Consider the following 22,702-nt stretch of genomic DNA (forward strand, 5'->3'; position numbering starts at 1 on the left):
GGCTGCGTAATGCAGCAGCCGGTGTGTCTGGCTGCGTAATGCAGCAGCCGGTGTGTCTGGCTGCGTAATGCAGCAGCCGGTGTGTCTGGCTGCGTAATGCAGCAGCCGGTGTGTCTGGCTGTGTAATGCAGCAGTCGGTGTGTCTGGCTCATGGTTCTGGAGGCTGCAAGTCCAAGATCAGGGCTCCACAGATTCAGAATCTGGGGAGTCCTGTGCTTCAAGGACAGTCTTCATCCTCATGGGAAGGACAGGAGGAGCCACGCCCCACAGCTCCTTTTCAGTGATTACTGCTCCTCATGGGAGTTTACCCTCTTTCCTGAGTCACTTACTGGAGGCTATCCAACACAATGCTCACAAGTTTCTCTTGGTAGACACTCTGACATCATCTCTGATCATAGTTTGCCTGGGGGAATATAATGTGGCTCTGCCAGGCCAAGAGGACTTTCAGGAGAGAAGAACTTCATATCTTGGTTGAGGGGACAGGACCTCATATGCTGTCCAAGTCGACTATCTCTGTGTTTTACAAAGTGTGAACACTGTATTCTAGACACATCCTTGCCAAGCCATTGAAGGGTAATCACATGATGAGGTGACTTGAGGTCTCTGAGGTGACCCAGTTCCTAGATTAGAGGAGTGAACAGGTATTGGGAAATGACTGCTCAGTGAGTGTTGTCACCGCACAAGCATAAGGACCTGAGTTTGGATCCCCAGTGGTACTTAGAAGTGGGTGCAGCTGTGCACACATGTAACCACAGTGTTGGAGTAGGAGACAGGAGGATCGCTGGGGCTTGTGGTCCAGCTAGTGTGGCTGACAGTTCACTATGGTTCAGTGAGAGATGTCTGTCTCAAACAGCAATGCAGAAAGAGACAGAGATATTTAATATCAACTTCTGTCCTGTGACTACTCAGAGAGGAGGAGAGAGAGAGGAAAAGCAAACAGTAGGATGTTTTGTCAAGTGAGCATGTGTGGCACTGTTGGTCCTCCTGCTCGTGTTCCTGCACACCCCCCTTCGTGAGCCAAGTAGTGGCACAGGTCTCTGTGGGCTCTTATACATGTCAGCATCCATTGCTTTAGGTCTTGGATTCGGAGCAGGACCCTGCAGAACATGTTCCCGAGGTGGAGGAGGACCTGGATCTTCTCTATGACACACTGGACGTGGAGAACCCCAGCGACAGTGGCCCTGACATGGATGACGATGACAGTGTCCTTAGCACCCCCAAGCCCAAGCTCAGGTAAGCTCTACCACGTTGAAACTGCTGAGTCCAATCAGCCTGAGGCTAGACAAGGTTTCTGAGCTGCCTGATAGTCTTGTTCTAGAATGGTCTGAGTTGGTTTGGGCTGACCATTTGTTATGACCCATGTTTCACCTTGGGGCACTACGTGCTTGGACAGCTCTCGTAGGGTAGACCAGGACATCCTGAGAGGAGGTAGCATGGAGTGAGTCCAAGGTTAGTGGGTAGACAGAGCCAGGTAGCTTTTCCCTGTGGCCAGAAACAAAGGATGTCTTTGTAGGAGGTAGGCATGGAAGGGTATCACTCCTGACGCACTGGAGCGAGGTCTGCCGTCTTTCCACAGGCGGTATCTCTCGGGGTGAGTGGTAACCCTGCAATGGACCTCAGTGCTTGCATGTCCATTAGGAACTAGAAACAAACAGAGCCATCTGGAGGTAGGGAGGGGGAGCATCAAGGAAAGGGCTTGAGCTGGAAGGTTCTCTGTGAGGCCAGAGCTTGGTCCCTGCGGCAGACTGAAGAAGAATGAAGGGTGTCCCTAGAGTGTCCCTCTCCATTCCTCGCTCCCCACCAGCAGCCCTGAGGTACACTAGAAACCACAGGGCTCTACTGTTACAAGCAGCAGAGGGAAGCCCCATCCAGTGTCCTCCTTGGTTTGCCTGGGAGGACAGATGGGCAAGTCTAGCTTAGGGCAGAAAGAGAAAAGGGAAACAGGCTAGTCTGCACACATGTACTGTGGCTATGTAGGGCCTGGAGAGGCTAAGTCCTCAGGACAGTGTGTAGACTTCAATCTTGGTGTCACTATTGAGGACAGGGAGACTCAGGATGTTCAAGTTTTTAAAGATTTTTAAGTTTTTAGCCGGGACAGTACTGAGAAGCACACACAAGAAATTTGGATTTCTTGTGTCTTGAAGTTAATTAACCATAACTCTCAGTGATGACAACTCTTTATTCATTACTGTTGGGCTTGATTTCTCATGCCTGTAGCCTCACCATTTAGGAAACTTGGCTTTGCAAAGCTTAAATAACTGAGTTTAAGGGCGGCTTAGACTACAGAATGAGACATTGTTTCAAAAACAAATAAACTCTAACATCTATTGTGTTTCTGGTTCCCGAGGCATCCTCTGGCCTCAGCTTCCTACCTATGTCTTGCTGGGCTCAGTCCAGGTGTCAGCTGCTGGTTTGGGGTACCTTCTAGGTCAGATCAGCCAGTATTCCTGTGCTCCTCCACCTCAGTCCCCGGCTCAGGACTGCTCCTTCCTGCCTCATTTTAGGCTTGAGTGTGTCCTCTGCTGTAGTGTGACCTCTGCTGGGTCACCTTGGGTTCACCCACAGAGTCCAGATCCTCCCCATCATGAGCCCTATGACACTATGTTGTCATAGTCCCTGGCCAGCTAATGCCTGTAGTTCTGGGGCGATATGTGATCACTGTGGTACCCTGACCCTAAGTAGTCACAAATGGTACCCCGCATCTGCAAGTCTCTGCGTAGCCTTGTCACCCACATGGACCAGCAGAAATCCTGCCAGCTATTTTAGCCTAAATTGTATAACATCTGTTGGTTCTGCTTTCCGCATCTCCTCTTTCTTCACTCACACTTCATCTGCTGAAGACAGATACATTCATCCAGGTTGATCTGATTGTCAGGAATTATCCTGGCTGATCCAGAGTCATATCTGTTCTGGATTAGTCTGAAATGGCTTTCTTAGACTTGGTGTCAAATCATGTGTGTTGGTCTGGAGCAGTCTGAGTGTGTCTTGAATGACTTAGTTGTTCTGGGCCTGCCCATGATACCCTTGTGCTGTTGAAAATGTTCTTCTGGTTTCTGTAGTCTGGCTGTAGATCTCGAGGTTCTCAACAGGGGTATCTTAGGATTTCATTGCTGTGAAGAGACAGACACCATGACCACAGCAAGTCTTATAAAAGGAAAACATTTAATTGGGATTGGCTTAAAATCTCAGAGGTTTAGTCCATTATTGTCATGGCAGGGAGCATGGCAGCATTGTGCTGGAGAGGGAGCTGAAAGTCCTGCAGGAGACTGGGTGGCATTGGGTGGAGCTTGAGCACAGAGACCTCAAAATTTGTCCCCACAGTGACACATTTCCTCCAACAGGCCACACCTCCTGATAGTGCAACTCCCTGTGGGCCAAGCATTCAAACACATGAGTTTATGAGGGCCACACCTTTTCAAACCACAGGGGGCATCCAGTGCTGACAACCACTCACCGTGTGGTGTTGGCTGCCCCACCTGGGGTGAGCAATGCAAGTAGATGGGGTTTTCTTCTTGTTTTAAATTACATTTTATTGTGGGAGGTGGTGTGTGTGTGCCACAGTGCAAGAATGAAGGTCAGAGGACAAACTGCTAGGATTACTTCTCTTCTCCCCACTGCGTGGATCCCAAGGTTCAAACTCAAGTCTTAAGGGTTAGCAGCAGGGGGCGCTTTTACTCACTGAGTCATCTCAGCAGCCCTGGGACACATTCTCTGCTGCTGACTTCATAGGCAGTGCAGGAGCTGTGCCACCTGGAGTTGTCACTGCAGAATCACTCAGTAGCAGGCGTTTAGTTACACAGTTCTTCCACACTGTGTCTCTCTTCTGTTGCTGGGGTCCATGCTGCTTGCCTTGCTGTGCAGGGGGTTGGACCTCATTCTCAATGTATGGGGAGGGATCTAGGGAATTAATATCTACTCCTTTCTTCATCCAGGCCTTACTTCGAAGGCCTGTCTCACTCCAGCTCACAGACAGAGATAGGGAGCATCCACAGTGCCCGGAGCCACAGGGAGCCTCCGAGTCCGGTGAGTAGGTCATTCTATGCAGTGTGGGACCCTTGGACCTGGCTGGGCACCCTCATCCTTCTTCCCCACGAGTCCTGAATGCCTAGCCAGTGTGTACCTAGCTGATGTATTCTGGGCTCAGGGTTCTGCCCAGTAGCAGGCGCATCTTCTAATGTAATCCTGAGCTCACAGTCTGTGAAATTCACAGCTAGTCTCCCTGGGCTTCCTCCCATCCAGAAGTAGACATCCTGCTTCTACAGCATAGGCCAGTTCCTGTTTCATCACCCCTAGGCTGATGTACCTGAGAAGACAAGATCCCTGGGAGGCAAGCAGCAGCTCAGCGACAGCATCTCTGACACGGTGGCCCTTGTAAGCAGGCATGGGGGCAGGGAGGCATTCATCTACCTGTCCGTGTGGAGCTGATCTCAGATGTACAGACCTGCACATGGGATTTGTGTTCACATACTCTGAAAACATGTATACCACCCTCAGAAGCCACCAGGCTGCCTGGTGATCCTTGTTCACTCTATGGATATTGGCTGGGTATCTCAGGTGGATGGCTGTACCCTAGCCTTGCTATCAGACCCAGGCCCTCATGGAGTCTCTCTGATAAGGAGCAGGGTGAATGGGGTTTCCATCAGGTTTGGTGCTGATCATAGTTGGTTGGTCCAAGAGCTACTTGTAGGAGAGGAGTACCTCTCCTCTCACCTGTGACTGTGCCTTATGCCAGACCTGAGGTTAGAGGAAGCCCATACCCCAAATCAGGGGTACATGGACGGGAGAGGCACATTAAATGTTTCTGCATTTAGTACTTACGGCTCCTTTTCAACCCATCAGAGTACAGCAGCCCCCCGGGAGCCATCAGGGCAACCTGAGGATAGCCCAGAGGCTGAGACCTCTACCTTAGATGTGTTCACCGAGAAGCTGCCTCCCAGTGGAAGAATCATCAAGACTGAGTCACTTGTCATCCCCTCCACCAGGTGTGGGCTTCGTGCTGAGGGACTCTCTGCACCTTTAGAGCAGGGTTGTGGGAAGCCACTTGGTCACTAGCAGCTCTGGTCATATGCTGGCCTACCACCCTAAAGGCCAAAGTGCCTAAGAGGCACCACTGCTTCCATGCCACTGAGGGCTCAGGTTGCTGGGGAGATTGCAATGTCACCTCACAGGGTTTGCCAGGTGGGGATGGTGGCAGCTGTTGTGGGGCAGTGCAGTGTGCAACCTGCAGTGAACATACGGCTTACCACCCCAGCTGTTCTCGACTGCCTTTCCTGCTCTCTAACAGGTCAGAGTCAAAGCCAGCCGGCCGCCGGGGCCGGAGCACATCCCTGAAGGAGCGACAGCCAGCTCGGCCACAGAATGAACGGGCCAACAGCCTAGACAATGAGCGCTGTCCAGACACGAGGAGCCAGCTTCAGGTTAGGGTAGGAACTGGGAAGGGTACTGCCCAGACAGAGCAGAGAGATACCTAGGGGCCCTGAGGACTGGGCAAACCTGGAGGGCCTGCTGTGAGAAGACAGTTATAGGTCCTCTTGTCAGGGCCTGTTGACCCTCTTCCGCCACTCAAAGTGTGGCCACTCCAGACTTAGGGAACTCCATGTTAGAAGTGTGGCCGTAGCCGGGCAGTGGTGGGGCATGCCTTTAATCCCAGCACTTGGGAGGCAGAGGCAGGCGAATTTCTGAGTTCAAGGCCAGCCTGGTCTACAGAGTGAGTTCCAGGACAGCCAGGGCTACACAGAGAAACCCTGTTTCAAAAAAACAAAAAAAAAAAAAAAAAAGTGTGGCCGCTCCAGCCTTAGGGACCTCCACATTAATTAATTAGGCACCTCCTTACTTGCCCTCAGCCTCCATGCCTGCAGGCAGTATGGAGTATGAGACCCAGGGTTGGGAGTTAAAAGGCCTGGGTGCTGCGTTTCCTTGTGTGGACATCTCGGTGTCTCTAGATTCCCAGGAAAACTGTGTATGACCAACTGAACCACATCCTCATCTCTGATGACCAACTCCCCGAGAATATCATTCTCGTCAACACCTCTGACTGGCAGGGACAGGTAAGGGATCAGCCATATGCCCTGGCCTCTCCTCAGCACTGCCTGGATCTCTGGGGACTACCAGGTACCATGCCAAGGTCATTGTCGGCTTGTCCCTTTCTAGTTCCTCTCAGACGTCCTGCAGAAGCATACACTTCCTGTGGTATGCACGTGCTCTGCTGCTGATGTGCAGGCGGCCTTCAGCACCATTGTCTCTCGGATACAGCGATAGTGAGTCTGCTGCTCCCTTCTTACCTGGGGCTCGACCCTTGGGCATCCCTGCCTGAGTGTTTACTGGGATCTTACATCCCAGCCCTGCCTGCCACTTGAAGATGGAGTATTTGACCCTGATGATCATGGATGGTTCCAGATGTGCTGCTCATAGACTTCCTGCAGCTTTACTCTGATTCCCAGGGGATATTTTGAAGCTCATTTAGGGATGGGGGAAGGGGAGTCCACTTGCAGTTGTCCCAGCACAGGTCTTAAGCACAGGTCTTCTGGCCCAGGCGTATCCAGGCACTCAGCTTCCTATCCCCAAACTCAGAACTCCTGTTGGTGGGGCATCCTGGGCTCGGTAGCTCCCTTAGGATTGTGTGGCAAGAACAGCTGCAGCTTGGGGGCATTGGCTTCCCAGACTTCAGCGGGGTGATCCTAGGACAGAGACAGTGAGGCATCTCTCCCTCTCTGCCCCATCCTCTTGGGATCTCAGCTGCAACTGCAATTCTCAGCCACCGACCCCTGTGAAGATCGCAGTGGCGGGAGCGCAGCATTACCTCAGCGCCATCCTGCGGCTCTTCGTGGAGCAGCTGTCTCACAAGACACCTGACTGGCTCGGCTACATGCGCTTCCTCATCATCCCGCTGGGTGAGGGGCCTTGGGCTGCTGGCCACCTGTGACTAAGCCTGGGGGACCTCAGAGACAGGGACACAGCCTGGTAAGGGTAGAGGTACCAACATGACATCATTCTGTTATTTAAAATTGTAGTTATTTTCACTCTATTGAAAAACCCTGCATGCAGGCATATTGTCATCCTAACACTGGGAAGCTAAGGACCAAACATTTCTGAGCAGCCAGGGGTCAAGCTCTATAGTAAGACCTGTTCTTATGGTCGTGGTCTTTTCTTCTCTTTGACAAATGTCCTTGTCATGTAGAATGTGGTAGAGAGCAAACTAGGATGGTCCATGCTGACCCTGCCACTGATCGATCATTCCACATGAGCTTCAGTTTGTGTCACCAGAAAGTTCAGTCAGCCTTAGAGGTTGTCATGGTCCTGTGGACTTGAACTCCAGAAGCCATTTGGTTTGTGTAGATCCTCTAACTATAAAACACACCTACCTGCTCAGGGCTTCACTCGTTTATCAGTTGTGAAGTTTAAAGGCAGTGTCTCACCTGGAGCCCATGTCATGCCACCTTCCTTGGTCTTCCTGCCCCCACCTTGGCTTTCTTTCATCTTATTTGCCTTCCCCGGGAGAACAACAGGCAGTGGGGACTTTGCCATTGCTCTTCCTGCAGGCCTCTGGTCGCCTACTGCAGAGGGGCTCAGGACAGCAGGGTTGTCTGGGGTTGGGCAACTCCACATGGTGATGGATTTCCTGGGGTTCCCAGGCTCCCACCCCGTGGCCAGATACCTGGGCTCTGTGGACTACCGCTACAACAACTTCTTCCAGGATCTGGCCTGGAGAGACCTGTTCAACAAGCTGGAAGCCCAGAGCAGTGGTGAGGCCTGGGCACTGTGTGGTGAGGGGGCTGCCCATGCATCTGCAGCCCCTTCCCCTGGAGACCCCATTTCTCGGCTCAGCTGTGGGATGGGTGGGTGTGTTATGGGGCTTCCTTCACCCAGCCCGAGCTTTTCCCTTGACCTACTGGTAAAATGGTGTGGGGCCTTTGGGAAGGGGCAGGTGCAGGGTAGAACATGCCTTCAGGATTTGAGAAGGAACCCTGCACCCTCACCTGGGACCGTTGTGGCTGGTCACATGAGTCAGAGGCTGCTGGCAGAGAGCAGAGAGAGAAAAGAGCCAAAACAGCGCCTGGGGTTCAGCCCAGACCCCCACAGCTCACACCTAGCCACCATGCTGACCCTCTGCCGCCTCTGCCTTGTGCAGTGCAGGACACACCAGACATCGTGTCACGCATCACCCAGTACATCTCAGGAGCCAACTGTGCTCATCAGCTCCCCATCGCAGAGGCCATGCTGACCTACAAGCAGAAGAGGTAACATGGTGGGCCAGGCAGGGCTGGGGGACCTAGAGATGTGCCTTGACCCTCTGCTCCTTGTAGGCTATGGGATAGACCTTTTCAAGGGGCTAGGATGAAACAGCTGAGTGTGGCAGGAGCCTACAGTGACTCCATGTCAGATCAGAATACCAGGTTGGGTTTTTAGAACCCCTTATTTTTGTGCATGGTTAACATTCTACGTGATGTAGTAAAGGCACTGGTTCTTTAGTCCTTCTGTCTAGTCATGTTCCTTCCATGTGGTTCCTTCCCCAAGGGTCCCCTGACCCTTGCTTTGGCTTCTGGGTGAACAGTTAGATCATGATCCCAACTGCCCAGAATTGGGCAGTGCTCAGAAGTTCTGTGTGAAAGATTAGACAGAGTGGGTCTGAGCCCAAGATGCTGAGGGGCCCTGGGCAGGACCACTTCAACTTAGGGAACTAAACATATCTGTCTTGGCTCAGAGCTCTGGACATTGTAGCCTACATGCAGTCAAGGAGAGTTAAGTACACAGAGCCTAAGGCAGCCTCCTCCCTGGTGTCCAGGGTGGGCCCAGCACCCTGCTCAGGAGAGGCAAAGACCCTGCAGCCAGTGACAACAAAGTTCACTATCTCTTTGAGGTGTGCATGTCACACACTGCCTTCCCCAGAGCAAAAGATAGTTGAGCCAGAGGCCAGCTCAGGCCAGCCTTGCTTTTTGACTGCCTGGTGCCCGGGGGCAGATCAGCTGCACAGTTCCCCATGAACCCTCAGCCAAACCACCAGGAGCTATTCTGCTCCTGCCTGAGTGTGTAGATGACTTGTTGCTGTTCCTGAGTGTCCTAACATGTGTGTTTTCTCTCTTGGCGGCTTTCCAAAAAAGGAAAAAGCATTTTCACTTTGACTTTACCCTGAGGTACAGCTGTCTGGCCTATACCCTATCTGTCTCCAGGCTGGTCTTTGGGGCTTGTTTAGCAGAGCCATTGCCCAAGTGTATCTCCTGGAAGAGCACCTATGAACCCCTTTCTAGGAGGGTTGCTGATAGATCCTGCTAGTCCACCTCCAACCTCAAGGGCTTTGTGCTTCTAAAGCCTCTTGTTAAGCAAGCACTGGTGCTAGTGTCAGGACCTCACGCAGGCCTTGCTCCTAACATGAGCAGTAGTGTGGCCGCCCACACAGCCTCAGACAGGAGGCAGCACCATGCTGTTCCTCTGTGTGAAGTGTGGAGGTAGGAGGTCAAGGAGCTGGCACAGTATGGCAGGTGCCATCCCCGCTCCTTGCACTATAGAATCAGGTCTTAGGGTCAGCAGGGACACAGGGATTCGTAATGCCTTCTCTAATTTCTTTGGGGAGACAACCAGGCTTCTGAGGACCTAAATCAGAATAAAGTGCCTTTTTTCCCTGCCAAGGCCTCCCTCTCTAAAAATCTGAGCTGCTCTCAGGTACCCTTAGAGTTGCCCTTTTCAATGCTGAGAGGATCCTGCCCACTGTCTGCCACACTTGCCTCAAGGTATCTGTCTCCTGGGAAAAGTGTCTGGGACAGAGCCATGGGTCCAGGATCCTTCTTGCCGGTAGTGCTGCAACCGTTATCCGAGCCAACTGGACACATAGGAAGGTCCTTGAGTACCAGTCTACCCTGCTAAACAAGCCCCTGAGTTAAGAGGAAGACCAGCCTTCATACCTCTCTCCTGCCTGAGGCTTGGCCCATGCCACCAGCTGTGACAGGAGGAGCCTGCAGCATGCTCTCCTATGCTGTACTTATATCTAGTAAAAATCCAGGCTTGAGGAGACGCTCTCTGTGCCCCATAACTCCCTCTGCCTGTGATACAGTAGTGACACTGGCACTAGGTGGGCACAGGTACCTGCAAGGAACTAGTGAGGACCCAGACTTGCCCGGCCTTCCCTGTGAGAGCTCTGGCAGGGAGGTACCTGCCCGTTTGCCTCTTAATTGAAGCTGGGGATGAAGCTCATCCTCTAATGGCAGCTGAGCCCTCAGCTCATAATGGGACAGCACAAGCTCCAGGCTGCTGTCCTGGTGTATGTGGGTGAAATAGGTCCTCGGACCTCAGCTCTGTGTCTTTGGTATCATGGCAGGTTTTGGGAACAGATCAAGGACATGATTTCTAGATGCCAACCACTTGACTTCCACGAGTACCTGTGCTGCAGGCCCTGGCCACCTCTGCCTCTAGGCTGTCAGTTAGCCAGCTAGTGTCACTGCTGGTGCACCCGTGCTGGTGCTTCTGCATGGCCCGAGATGCAATGTGGCACTGCTGTCACAGTTGCTGTCCTATGCTGTTCTGTCTGCATGGCCCCGATACAGCTTGGCTTTGAGTAGCTTCTCCATGTTGCAGTGTCTCCTGTGTCTGGTCACATGTGGCCTTGTCAGCCACGCTCTGTTCCCAAGTGTCTTAGAGTAGACCATGGTTAAGAGGCTGTTCTGTCATGGTCCTAGAGGGCCTACAGACTGACTGTGGGTGACCCGGTGGGTTAGAGCCTCCACCCTGGCAGCCACCATGCTTGCCTGATTCTAAAATCTTCTGGGCCTGAAATGTTCCTGAAGTGGACAGGCATGGGTAGGGCAGATCCGGGCCAGGAGTAAAATAATTTACAAGGGATAACAGGTTTCTCTTTTCAAAACTGCCCTCCTTAGGAAAGGGAGCCTGGGAATTTAGCCATCTCCAGTGGGCCAGCATAGTGGGCTGGCCAAGACCTGCCAAGTCTTTAGGTCTGGGGAGGACAGAGAGAGAACCCTCTTTCTGCATCGGCCCTGGTCTATCTTGTGGGTGTGCTGAGAGTGGGAGTGCTGGGAACAAACCTCCCCGCTCCCCTCTAGGGAGGTGGGCTGCCAGTCCTGAAAACTCTCATCCAGGACAGGCAACTAGCTGGCCACACACCTCCCAAGTGTCCTTTCCCTCAAAGGTATCTCCCTAAAGACTGTGAGGCAGCACCTGGGGCACTGCACCCCCAAACCTATACATAGGGAGAAGCCCTGTCTCCTCAGGGATACCCTCTCCCTAGATACAGGGAGATCTATCTCATCCATCCATCCATCTATCTCAGCGCTTGGCCTGACATACATGCACATCTGTGTGACATGCGCTAGCCTCCAGTGTCAGTGTGAGGAAACAAGATAGGAGGAGAGTCTGGAGAACAACAAAGAAGTGACTCCAGCTGGTGGTGTGCTCTTCAGACCAGGAAGCCACTGGTGACCACAGGAAGGAAGGGTGTGGAAGAAAAAGGCACAGCTCACCACCAGAGCCAGCCCTTCCAAGAGATGGAGAGGGCACCCTCTGACTGCGGAGGGAGCCGTGTGCTCTAGGGCTGAGGTTACGCCACTGGGCACTAGGTTGTCAGAGAGCCTCCTCAGAGATGAACGTGGCTAGCCCTAGTGGGCAGTGCATCAAAGGAAGAAGACAAATGGCTTTTCATCTCAGCTCCTGAGCTCAGACCCTCTTCATGGTGGATGGGTCATGACTAGCACTTCCAGGACAAGTTACTGTTGCTGAATGCTATACATAACCAAGTCCAGACAATGCCTCATCTAGCCTCTAATCTTGGTCAGTGCTTCAAGTTGTGCCTAGAGCTCTGCTCAGGCCTCGGACTATACTTAGTTGTTTCTGTTAGAACCTAGCGTTAAATACCAGCACTTTAGCCAAAGCTGTAGCCTCTATAGATGGCACTGAGTTCATTCAGACCCGGGTTTTGGGAAGGTCACTGGAGAAGGCCCAGCCTGTTGCCCAGTTCTGCATGCCATGGGGCATGCACATGGACCAGGGAATCAGCTTGGTAGGCCTGGAAGCAGGCAACTGTGATCAAAGCAGTTTCCCTCAAGAGGCATGAGCTGTAATGCTCTCTCCCTGGTGGCAAGACTGCATGGCAGCTTCCCCTCAAGTGCAGAATTCCCCGCTTATGGTTGTTAACATATGGGAGGGGATCCAGGTATCAGTCAGGTTGTCCAGGGGCCTTTCAGTAGTGACAAAGAGTACCTGTGGGCAGGTGATATGGCTGAGGTCTGGGGTGGGTAGGGTAGGGATGAGTAGGCTGGGCCCTCGGGCTGTATGCTCCAGGAGGGGAGAGTAACCATCTGTTTTTGCTCCCAGCCCTGATGAAGAATCCTCTCAGAGGTTCATTCCCTTTGTCGGGGTGAGTATCAGCAGCTTCATTCACTAGGAACATAAGCCCGCCAAGACTCCTGTCACAGCAGAGTGCTTTTGTATTAGCTTACATGTACAGAACCTTGGTGTGAGGCAACCAAGGGCTGCCTAATTCCTCCTTATAAATCCCCGTTGTTTCCTTCCTGCATTTCTTTAGTTGGGCTTTTGGTTTGCACAGTGAACACGTGGAAGTGTAGCCCTTTTCTGGAGATGGGTCAGGCTGTCAGGGTTAGCTCAGCACTAAGGAGAGGAGTCACAGACTTGTCTGCTAGAGGATAAGGAAGAGCCTCGGGAAGATTTGCCCAGTCAGGGCTGTACCTCCTGGTACAGGTGGGCCGTGACTGAATGTGGAGATCCCAATTTCACAGCCTTTTCATCTCTATAGCATCCTGTTCAGGGCCTCTTATGTAGTAACAAAAGTGCCCTATGGGCACCTGACATGACTGAAACTCTGAATCTGGTGTTGTGATTTACACTGAATTGACACAGATTCTTGTAACCAAAGGCTACATGCTAGATAGCTCATGTCTGAGGCACTTTCCCCGTTGGCCCATACACACTGTGAAATAGCTCCTACTTCTGCAACAGTACTTCTCATCCTAGTCTAATGGATGTCTGGGATTGGCAAGTCACATGCACGTGGGATTTGCCACTTCCCAGAGCTGAGCCCTGCCCCAGAAATGGGAGGGTGCTGGAACATGTTTCTCATTTTGTGGGCACAGAAGCTTGGCCGCAGCAGGGCCATAGGAGCCTGCCAAAGATTAGCTCCACGGTGGGTGCCTACGTAGGGCAGTAGAACTACTCAACCTCCCTACTTGCCTCTAGCCAGCATCTGTTGCTTCCCAGGTTGTGAAGGTTGGAATCGTGGAACCATCTTCAGCCACATCAGGTAACCTCACCCCTCTCTGAGGACGGTTAGAGTGGCCTCTGGGTAGGTGATCCCTCGGGTCTGAGGGGACAGCAAGTTTCTGCTGATTCTTCTGCACTCACAAACCTCAGATCAAGGCAAACCCAGACAAGAAAGAATATCTTGCCCCCTGCATAAGCCCCTCTGCCTACCAACTTGCCCCAAGAGCTCCCTCTCCAGACAGCTGTGGGCCAGACTAGAAGGTTGTCTGACCATTGGCCTATGACTCCTCTCCAAAGGAGACTCTGACGACGCAGCCCCCTCAGGCTCCAGCATACTCTCTTCTACCCCACCGTCTGCATCTACATCTCCTGCGGCCAAGGAGGCTTCACCTACCCCACCCTCCTCCCCGTCAGTGAGTGGAGGCCTGTCCTCCCCCAGGTAAACAGCAGCACTTTCATCTTACTTGTTCTCTGATGACATCCACCCTCTGTGTTCCCCGTCTCGTCAGAGCAGTGTGGACAGATGCTGGTGAAGCACTGGGGGAGGTCCTGTGAAGGGTCTTGGGGATGGGGCCAGTTGGCATAGAGCAGGGTAGAAGGTAGCTGATGCCTTCAGTAGTGTTCCTACTGAGATAGGAGCTACCATAAATGAACACAGGACTCGCTGAGCCTGGAAGCACCTTTGCCCAGAGTGGGTGGTTCAAAGTGGAGCTGAGGGGAGAGGTGCAAGAGACAGCTCTTCAGACCCGCACAGTGAAGCAAGTCCTACTGGCCACCTGGGTCTTGGGCTGAACTGGGGAGTTTGAGTCTATGGTACCTCCTGATCTCACCAGCCATTACACCTCTGATGAAGCCACTCTTCGAGGTCCTAGGAGAATGGGTGTACAGGTCCCCGGGCATGACCACAGGCACTAAGAGAATCCCAGCAGACAAGTGGGCAGTCAACTCTGCAGAGCTTCTCACAGTTTACTGACCCTAGATGCTAGCCATACCTCATTGCCTCTGATGTCACAGTGACATCATGAATGTGAGCACTTCCCTCTGCCTTCCACAGCCAGGGCGTCGGCGCTGAGCTCATGGGGCTGCAGGTGGACTACTGGACAGCAGCACAGCCTGCGGATAGGAAGAGAGATGCCGAGAAGAAGGACATGCCCACCACCAAAAACACGCTCAAGTGCACTTTCCGGTCCCTCCAGGTCAGCAGGCTGCCCAGCAGTGGTGAGGCTGCAGCCACACCCACCATGTCCATGACTGTGGTCACCAAGGAGAAGAACAAGAAGGGTGAGGTGGGAGAGTACTGAGCAGGGCTGGACAGTGGGAGAGGGGCCTCTGGTGACTGTTGGCGATGGGGATGTCATTCTCCCACCTCCTAGCAAGTTCCCAGTAAAGTCATGATCATGAGTCCACAGCTCAGAAGGGGTTGGCAGTCAGACACACTTTGACAGCTTGGCCCCTGAGTTGTGAGGACGCCTGTTCTGCTCAGCTTCTGGCTGCAGATGGAATAGTAGGCAGGATGGTACTGTATGTGGTCACAGCAGGAAGCTGAATCCCAGGTGAGCAGTGTCCAGCTGAGTCCCCTTGGCTACTGTTCTACCATCCTGCCTGCTGTCAGGGCTCAGGCTAACTTGGTCCTGAAGGAACAGTAGGCCAACAGTAGAGCTTTTCTCTTCCCAGTGATGTTTTTGCCCAAGAAAACAAAGGACAAGGATGTGGAATCTAAAAGTCAGTGCATCGAGGGTATCAGCCGGCTGATCTGCACAGCTAAGCACCAACAGAACATGCTTCGGGGTGAGCATGGGTCAGGGGACTGCTCCATAGGGTGCTGGGGACTCAATCCATGACCTAGGTCCTGTTTGGTTCTGTTTGTAAACTGAATGCAGAGCAGAACTGATGGCTGGCCTTTCAAACCCACACGGCAAGCCGTTTTGCTCTGATGGCTTATTTACAGAGCCACTCTAGGAGCGCATTTGGATAAGGTGCCTCCATCCAGTTAATGGCCTTTCAAGTTCAAGGAATGGTTCAACCCTTTCTGTTTTTATTGGTAGAGATTTGGGAGGGATTGCTAGAGATTGAACCTAGGGTCTCCTGTGTGCTAGGCAGATGCTCTACATATTGCTGTATCCCAGCCCTCCTTCCATTTAAGGATTGATTCTTAAGTATCTTACAGAGGTTATTCTGTAAGCAGTGCATTCAGAGCACGGTTCCCTGGATGGTCTTCATAAGGCTGCCTCTGGAAATACAGCTATTTTAAGTTGGACCTTGTGAGGTGGACGTGACTTCATGCCTGGCTGAGGTGTGGCTCAGACTGCCCTTGCCAGACCCCTTGGGAGGTGCACCCACCATTGCACTAAGTCCTGGGAGGGCAGGTGGTGGGAAGGGCCTGTTAAGCAGAGCAGGGCTTCCTCCAGTTTCAGGATTACCCTGCTTCTTGGCAGCATCCCACCATCTCAGGTGGTTGCCTTGCCAGGCAGGCAGATGGTCAGGTGGCCCTCTCCCACAGTCCTCATCGACGGCGTGGAATGCAGCGATGTCAAGTTCTTCCAGCTGGCTGCCCAGTGGTCTTCTCATGTGAAGCACTTCCCCATCTGCATCTTTGGACACTCCAAGGCCACCTTCTAGCCCCACCCACGGAAGGGCTGACACTGGACAGTGACTCTGTGCCAGCCATTGATGGAGGGACAGCTGTATTTCTGTTAACACGTGGTTACTGCAGAGACAGACTCTTAAAAACACAAAGAAACAGTCTTAAGTATGAATGTGCTCAGCCCAGCCAGTCCCTGTGGGCCACTGAGTAACTTTGCTCGGCTTATTAACCAGAATATGTGGGCAAGTGGAAAGGCTGGTAAGAAAAGAGGTGAGCTCTGGTCCCATGAAAGCCCAGACCACAAGCAAGAAATGTTCTTGCCTTTGTATCCTGCCCTTTGCTGGTGTCAGGATTCTGCTTCCTCAGGGAGTAGGGAGCACAGGGAGCTTTGGAGTTTAGTGGCCAGAGCTGAAGGTCAAGGGCATGTTTGGTCTCCTAGCATGAGATGTCAGTCCCTGGCACCCCATGCGTGGTTCCCAATAAACTCCAGCCTCATGGCGGAGGTTTTATAGTAGCAGATCTTTCTAATGCTCTCAGATACATTTGACAACGTAGCTGCCAAGCAGATGTTGCTCTTGTGAAGTCCCCTTGCTCGGGGCAGAGCCAGCAGGAACTGCATCCCCACCCCTACCCCTGTGGCTCCCATTCCACAGGCACCTCTAGGCTTCTGCTCAGATCAGGTGGTCCTTTCAAATGTTCCAGTGTCTGTCCTGGAAATGGGAGACGCTTCTGGAGTCTGTCTGAGCCCTTCCCTCTATTCTGCTTGCTGGACAGGATCGTCCAGGATTGGCCATGTGGGATCTGAGTTGAAAATCGAGGTTGTAAACTGGAAACAGGCACCTAGAGGTTGTGTGTGTGTGTGTGTGTGTGTGTGTGTGTGTGTGTGTGTGTGTGTGTGTGTGTGTAGCCCGTGAAGGCTCCAGCAGGCTGGTCTGACTACAAAGGCCACCTCCCTTACAGGACTGGGTCTAGCCAAGCCAAGCTCCTCATAGCCACCTGGATCTGGTTCTTGGTGGCAGCTCCACCATTTTCCCATCCAGCATGAGAGGAGTGTGCTGGTGACCTACAGCACGGGTCATCCTGGCTGTACACGCTCCACCAGACTCAGGAAGGGGTCACTGCCTCAGTCCTAACCTTCTCAAGAATCCTTTCTCCCTGAGGTATCTAATTAGGAGAGTACCTGTCACCTTGGACTCTAGCAGTCCATTGGGAGCGCTGAAGCTTGGTGTCTCGACCTTGAGGCCTTCCTAAGAGTATGTTGAGCTTGCCGAGAGCAGAACAGGCTGAGTTGAGGACTGCTCACCCTTCCTGGAGTGAAAGATGGCAGTTTTTATTTACTTACCCCCCCCCCCGCCTTGACTTGCTGAACAGGGGTAATAGGTCCCTGGGTATAGGGCTTCTTAGTGGAACTCCTGGTGAGGTAGTCTCTGAAAAGATCCTGTGTTGAGTCAGGCCACTGTAGTCCTTGGAGCCTAAGAGCCTAGTTTACCTGCCCCTTGTGCCCCCTCCCCAAAGGTCAACCTTCATATGAAACATTGGACCTAGATTTCTAGCCTTGAGGCCACAGGGGTTCAAGCTCTTGCCTGAGGGCAGCCCTTTTTCAGAACCCTCCCTGTACATGCTCCTTCCTTGACTGGTTCCAGGGGTCTGACTTCACATACACAAGAGGAGGGTGTAGGCAGAGCCTGTCCCACCTCGGGCCCAGGGTGGAGTCAGGAAAGCCCAGCACCTGAGTACCATACACGCCCCCACCATGGCAGTGCTAGGTGCAGACCCAGAGAGCAGTCCTTCCTCCCGTGCCTCACTCCCCCAGTGGTGAGAGAGAGATGGTCCATTTTCCTTGCCTACCTCATGGAGCATTACAGCATTACAGAGGATTCCTGGAGAAGCACTTTGTCCCTTGAAGGATGACACCAAAGCCCCCCTGACAGGCAGTGCAGTAGTACGAACAGCGGAGCGTGTTTGCATCTGGACAGTACTTAGCTCTGAGGCATCACCCTTAGAGCCTGCCAGACTTAGAGGTCACTGTCAGGCAACACTAGTTGCCATTGCTCATTGCTGTCAGTTGGGGCCCTGCCTCTACCTGCAAGTTGGTTCCTGCCACCACCCTCTGAGTATGCCGCTCAGTATCACTGTAAAAGTACCAGAGCTGGGGGGTGGGGGTGGGGAGGCAGGAGGCTCAGCCCTGGAGCAATGGCTTGCCCTAGCCTTATCCTGCAAGCCTCACTTCTTCCTCTAGCCTCCATCTCAAATGAATTCCGCATAAAAACGTCCTGGCACTTCTCCCCAGGGCCAGGGTACTGGACCCTCACTTGCTCCCTAAACCCCTATGCCCTTCAGAGACTGCTCTGTCCTGGAAGGGGGCCAGCAGAAGCTGACGGCCTTGCGTGAGGATGACTGTCCGCTTCTGCAGACTGCCCAGCGCGCTGTGACTGATTTCTAGAGTGTGTATGTGTTGCTAGTTTTGTTTTTTGTTTTTTAATAAAAAGCAGGATTCATGTAAATAGCTTTTTTGGGGAGCAGATATTGATCTGTCCCATGCGACCATGTGGACGATTTCAAGGTGCTGAAGCGACACTAATAAACTGACGGCGCTCAGGCCGCCCACTGCTGTGATTTCTCTGAATGTATTGGGGCCATGCGCCTTGAACGCTGGGGCGCACGCGTGGAGGGGCGGAAGCGGCCGCGGGGGGCGGGGTCTGTAGGACGGAAGCTCCAGGTCTGCTCCGTCCCTCTTTCCCTAGAGTTCTGTCCTTGGATCCAGCTCGGCTTTCTCAGGCCGGTGCTGAAGGTCCTAAGTCAGCCTGACCTGCCAGCTCTGTTTACCTGGACCCACATGAGCGTTCACAAGCCACGCGACCCTCCACTCCCTGTGCAGACCCTTCTGAGCCTGAGCTCACCGGCTGATCCATTGTCAACCGGAGCTCATTAAGCCCGCCTCATCTGTTCCCGGAGCCTACAGAGCCCTTCCCAAAACCCTCTGGGCGAGCTCTGCATCCGCGTGGGAGCGGGTGACCCAACTCCCACATATCTTCACCGCTGCCCTTTAACTGACTTCCACAGTTCAGACCCACGGAGAGGGTGGGAAATGAGAGCTCAGGTTGGCGCTGAGCCTGGGCCTTGTGTGTGGTAGGGTTGTCCAAGACAGAAGGAGGCCTATTGAGGGTGGCATCCTAGGATTGAGGAGCTTGTCAGGATCACAGACGAAGCTCCCCGTGCGAGGAAAAGCCGACCAGGTGGTCCGGTGACAGCAGAGAAAGGTAGCATCTATTTCTAGGATACTGCTGTCCCTGGGGGATGCTGGTATGGAGAGAAAGTCACTTAAGGGACCCCGCTATTCGGCAAGAGTAGCCTCTGGGTAGAAGGCGGACCCAGCAGGGACTGCCATCATCAGCTTTAGGGATCTGCCATGGCAGCAGAAACCCTACTCAGTTCCCTTCCTGCACCTTGCCCCACAGCCCTAGATGAGGGAACTGCAACCTGCAGTACATAGAGATGGACAGCAGGCAGCAGCGCCCCCAGAGGAAGACGCTACAGTGGCAGCTCGCTCAAGAGCAAAGACAACAGTCACCCCAACAGGGGCTTTCAGTGGCCTCCAGCCAGCCAGACACCATGAGCAAGCCTCAGGACGACTTGCAGACCCAAGACTGGGTAAGCAGTTAGGAGATTCTTCTGAGAAGCCTGGCTTTTTGGTGGACTGGTTGGAAAGGGACATCGAGAGTGGGCCTCTGGGACAAGAGGAAAGGACGGAATGGGACTGGCAGAAACCTTGAGTTTCTAGGGCTTGCTTCTCCAACCACTCAGGCTAGGCTCGGAGGTAGACTTCCTCTGGTGGATACCAGGCAGAGAGGGGTCGCCTGAGGTCAGGAGGAGTGTGCCACACATACCCACATCAGCTCTTGCAGTGTCCCTGACCCCTGGACTAGAAGATATCACTAAGTGGGAGGGAGAAGGAGGTCCCCACAGCAGCGAAGTGCCCTCTGGACAGGATTGTGTGCAGCCCAGTGATAGGAGGAACAGGCCCAACTCTGCGACCCTAGAGCACTCCCTGGGCAGAGGGTATCACTCTCTCTGTGGTCTAGTTTTCACTGAGAAAAGGTCCAAAGCTAGGCCATGTCAGTCAAGACTGCCAAAACCCATGCTGGTGGATCTTTAGTGCTTTGGTTATGTGAGCAGCCAGTGAGCCAGGCACTGAGGTGCATGTGTGTCTACTTGTGTACCTGCTGAGTTCAAAGGTGATAAGGAAAGAAAGTGAGCTTCCAAGCTTGGTGTGGTTGTTCACACTTCTCGTCCCAGCATCGAGGAGGCAGAGGTGGAAGTGTTGCAAGTTCAAGGCCAGGCTGAGTAACAAAACACTCAAAAAACTAGCAGCAGCAGCAACAAAAAAGAGTGGGGTTCCAGAACTACATGCATGGCTATATTGTGACCTCCTCAGCATGTCCTCCGGAACCCAGTGCTTTGAGGTCCCTCCGAAGGTGACAACTGCCCTACAGGGCTGACCAGTAGCCCTTTCTGCTTTCATGAGGCAGGGAATTCTAGATGGTAAAGATGCTAACATGTCATTTCTTGGGAGAGGCTTGCTAAGGAATAGGCACAGATGCATGGATTTTATATTGGTAACATAATAGTGAAGTACCAGAGCTCTGTGACTGAAGGGACACCAGGCTCCAGGTTGGGGACAAAGTCACTTCAGTGTCTGCCACACCTTGACTTCAGTTGGGGTTGGCTCCCATTTCAAGTTCCTTTGCCTCTTCCCTGCACAGTTTCCAGGCCCTGCTAGTGACTGTCCTTGAGGGATGTCCACGCTGCCTTCCCTAACCTTGTCCTGTGTCACATCTCTCCTTTGGTGTCCCCTCAGGATGGATTGTGCTTCCTCTGGTTCTTCCCTCAGCCAGCTCTGTCTCCTGTTTCCTCCCACAGAGATCCGGCCTAGCTAACACCAGTTATTTGTCCCTCCCTTCCCAGCCTGAGCCTTAGAGAAACTTTCTCTGCAACTCGTCCTCAGCCCGCAGTGACACTCATGCTACCTCATAGGATGCAGAGTAACTTTGGCCCGAGGCGAGGGTTGGAGAAAAATGTCCTTAGCAGAAGGTCCTCAGGTGGCCAGTTTAGCCAATGTGCAGTACTTCCCCGTAGTCTGGCCAGCATGCTCTGAACACTGGAGAGAAGCAGGCAGGAGGCTTGGGGTGGCTCTAGGCTGAACCCCATAAGGGACCTTCCTCACCCTCCCCGGCCTGCCAAGGAGCACAGACATGCAAAACCAGCCTCGTGTGGAGAGCCTGTGAGTGTCCTCATTAGTCTGAAAGAATCCTCAGAATCTTACACAGAACAGTGTCCAGAAGTTGGTAGGCTCTGGAGCCACAACAGCAGATAGGAGCATCGAGGGAAGATAGTCCTCACCCTCTATGACAGCAGTAAGACTTGGGAAATATGCAAAACCTGCTCGAGATGAACTTTTAACCACCAGCTCCTAAAGAGAACTGCAAAGGCTTGAATGATAAGAGAGACACGCTGGGTTCCTGGAGAGCGATGTCAGATTAGATGGGTGCTCTCCAAGGCATTTCACAGCTCAGAATGTACCTAAAACCATTACATGTTGCAGGGCATGGCAGTGCCCAGCTTCCTAGCATGTGGGAAGCAGAGGTAGGAAGACTTTATGAGTTCAAGGCCACCCTGGTGTACATAGAGACTTCCAGGCCAACCAGGGCTACCCTGTCTCAAAACAATAACAACAAAACAAAGCAAAAAATAATAACAATAAAAAATAAGCCAGATGTCTCTCTTGTCTTGAAGCTAAGTCCAAATGGAAAAATATGAGTAACTGGGCTAGCTTCAGCCTGGGAGATGGGAATTCATAATGTAAGCCCTTGCCATAGTCAAGGAAGGAAGCCTAAATAGCCAGATCGGGGGAAAGCCCAGTTGATATTGGAACAAAATAATGCCTGCCTAAAAAATCCACAAAACAGATAAAGCTAAAAGAGAAAGATTAGTTATATGACTACTATAACTTACATGTCTCACCAAACCAGGGAATATCATGAAAAGATCCCATTCACTTTAGCAATAGAGATTATGAGGTCCTTCTAATTGTGTGTTGCCTTTTTTGAGGAACTCTGAACGTTCTGCTAGCTACAAACACGAAGTTCTCCTATGGAACCAGATCTCGTTATTGGGTGGACATATGAACTGTTTAAAACCTGCCAGTTTTCCCTAAAATAATTAAGTGATACCCCTATTTGGGAGGAAGGGCACTGGTTTTGGTTTTGGGTTTTTTAAACAAAGTCTCCCGTAGCCCAGGCTGGCTTTGAACTTGCTATTTAAACCAATGATAACCTTGAACTCCTGATTCTCCTGCCTCCACCTCATGAGTTCAGGAATTCTGGCTGAGCCCCATACCTCCAGGCCATGTCTTTTGCCTACGTGGCTCTTGCATGGTCTCGGGAGGTCATGGTCAAGGGTTCCGTCAAGGACGGAAGCTGCTTCTAGAATAGTTCGCATCCACAGGGTAAGTTGGTGGTAGGGAGTGAGGAGACGTTATTGGGAGGCTCTCCACCCTTACCACAGGCTCCCTCTTGGGTGAACTCCGCAGGGTAGCCCAGGTCTCTTACACAGCCATTGCCCCAGTGAGAGAATGGAAAGGGTGGGAAGGTCAGAAGCTACTAAGACTCTCAGAGTCTAGCCTGGGAATATAAGGTCTACTGTTTCTGTCTTTTGTTTTTATGGAGGAGATTATACTAGTCACTCTTTTTTTGTTTTGTTTTGTTTTGTTTTGTTTTGTTTTGTTTTGTTTTGTTTTTCGAGACAGAGTTTCTCTGTGTAGCCCTGGCTGTCCTGGAACTCACTCTGTAGACCAGGCTGGCCTCGGCCTCGAACTCAGAAATCCACCTGCCTCTGCCTCCC

At 52.4% G+C, this 22,702-nt stretch overlaps 2 protein-coding genes across 8 annotated transcripts in view; both read left to right on the top strand.

Annotated features, from left to right (window-relative positions):
* Pacs2 (phosphofurin acidic cluster sorting protein 2) overlaps positions 1–18,428 on the top strand; it is a 62,086-nt gene extending 43,658 nt beyond the window's left edge. For 2 of the 5 annotated variants that reach the window (XM_021201825.2, XM_029540689.1), the window contains exons 9-25: positions 1,076–1,233; positions 3,933–4,023; positions 4,294–4,371; positions 4,840–4,982; positions 5,285–5,423; positions 5,943–6,047; positions 6,151–6,257; positions 6,736–6,890; positions 7,632–7,742; positions 8,129–8,237; positions 9,099–9,131; positions 12,316–12,358; positions 13,216–13,258; positions 13,516–13,657; positions 14,273–14,499; positions 14,893–15,006; positions 15,719–18,428. In XM_021201825.2, coding sequence (XP_021057484.1) covers positions 1,076–1,233; positions 3,933–4,023; positions 4,294–4,371; positions 4,840–4,982; positions 5,285–5,423; positions 5,943–6,047; positions 6,151–6,257; positions 6,736–6,890; positions 7,632–7,742; positions 8,129–8,237; positions 9,099–9,131; positions 12,316–12,358; positions 13,216–13,258; positions 13,516–13,657; positions 14,273–14,499; positions 14,893–15,006; positions 15,719–15,837 — 1,917 coding nt within the window. In that variant the 3' untranslated portion in view covers positions 15,838–18,428. The remainder of the gene's footprint in view (positions 1–1,075; positions 1,234–3,932; positions 4,024–4,293; positions 4,372–4,839; positions 4,983–5,284; positions 5,424–5,942; positions 6,048–6,150; positions 6,258–6,735; positions 6,891–7,631; positions 7,743–8,128; positions 8,238–9,098; positions 9,132–12,315; positions 12,359–13,215; positions 13,259–13,515; positions 13,658–14,272; positions 14,500–14,892; positions 15,007–15,718) is intronic. The other 3 variants (XM_029540688.1, XM_021201823.2, XM_021201824.2) reach the window with 3 other exon arrangements.
* A 110-nt stretch (positions 18,429–18,538) lies between these two features.
* Tex22 (testis expressed 22) overlaps positions 18,539–22,702 on the top strand; it is a 16,175-nt gene continuing 12,011 nt past the window's right edge. Inside the window, exons 1-2 of one of the 3 annotated variants that reach the window (XM_021202699.2) lie at positions 18,539–19,046; positions 19,120–19,453. In XM_021202699.2, the coding sequence (XP_021058358.1) occupies positions 19,298–19,453 (156 nt within the window). In that variant the 5' untranslated portion in view covers positions 18,539–19,046; positions 19,120–19,297. The remainder of the gene's footprint in view (positions 19,047–19,119; positions 19,454–22,702) is intronic. The other 2 variants (XM_029541142.1, XM_021202700.2) reach the window with 2 other exon arrangements.

This window comes from Mus pahari, chromosome 7 (genome assembly GCF_900095145.1).
Source record: "Mus pahari chromosome 7, PAHARI_EIJ_v1.1, whole genome shotgun sequence".
Lineage (NCBI taxonomy): Eukaryota > Metazoa > Chordata > Mammalia > Rodentia > Muridae > Mus > Mus pahari.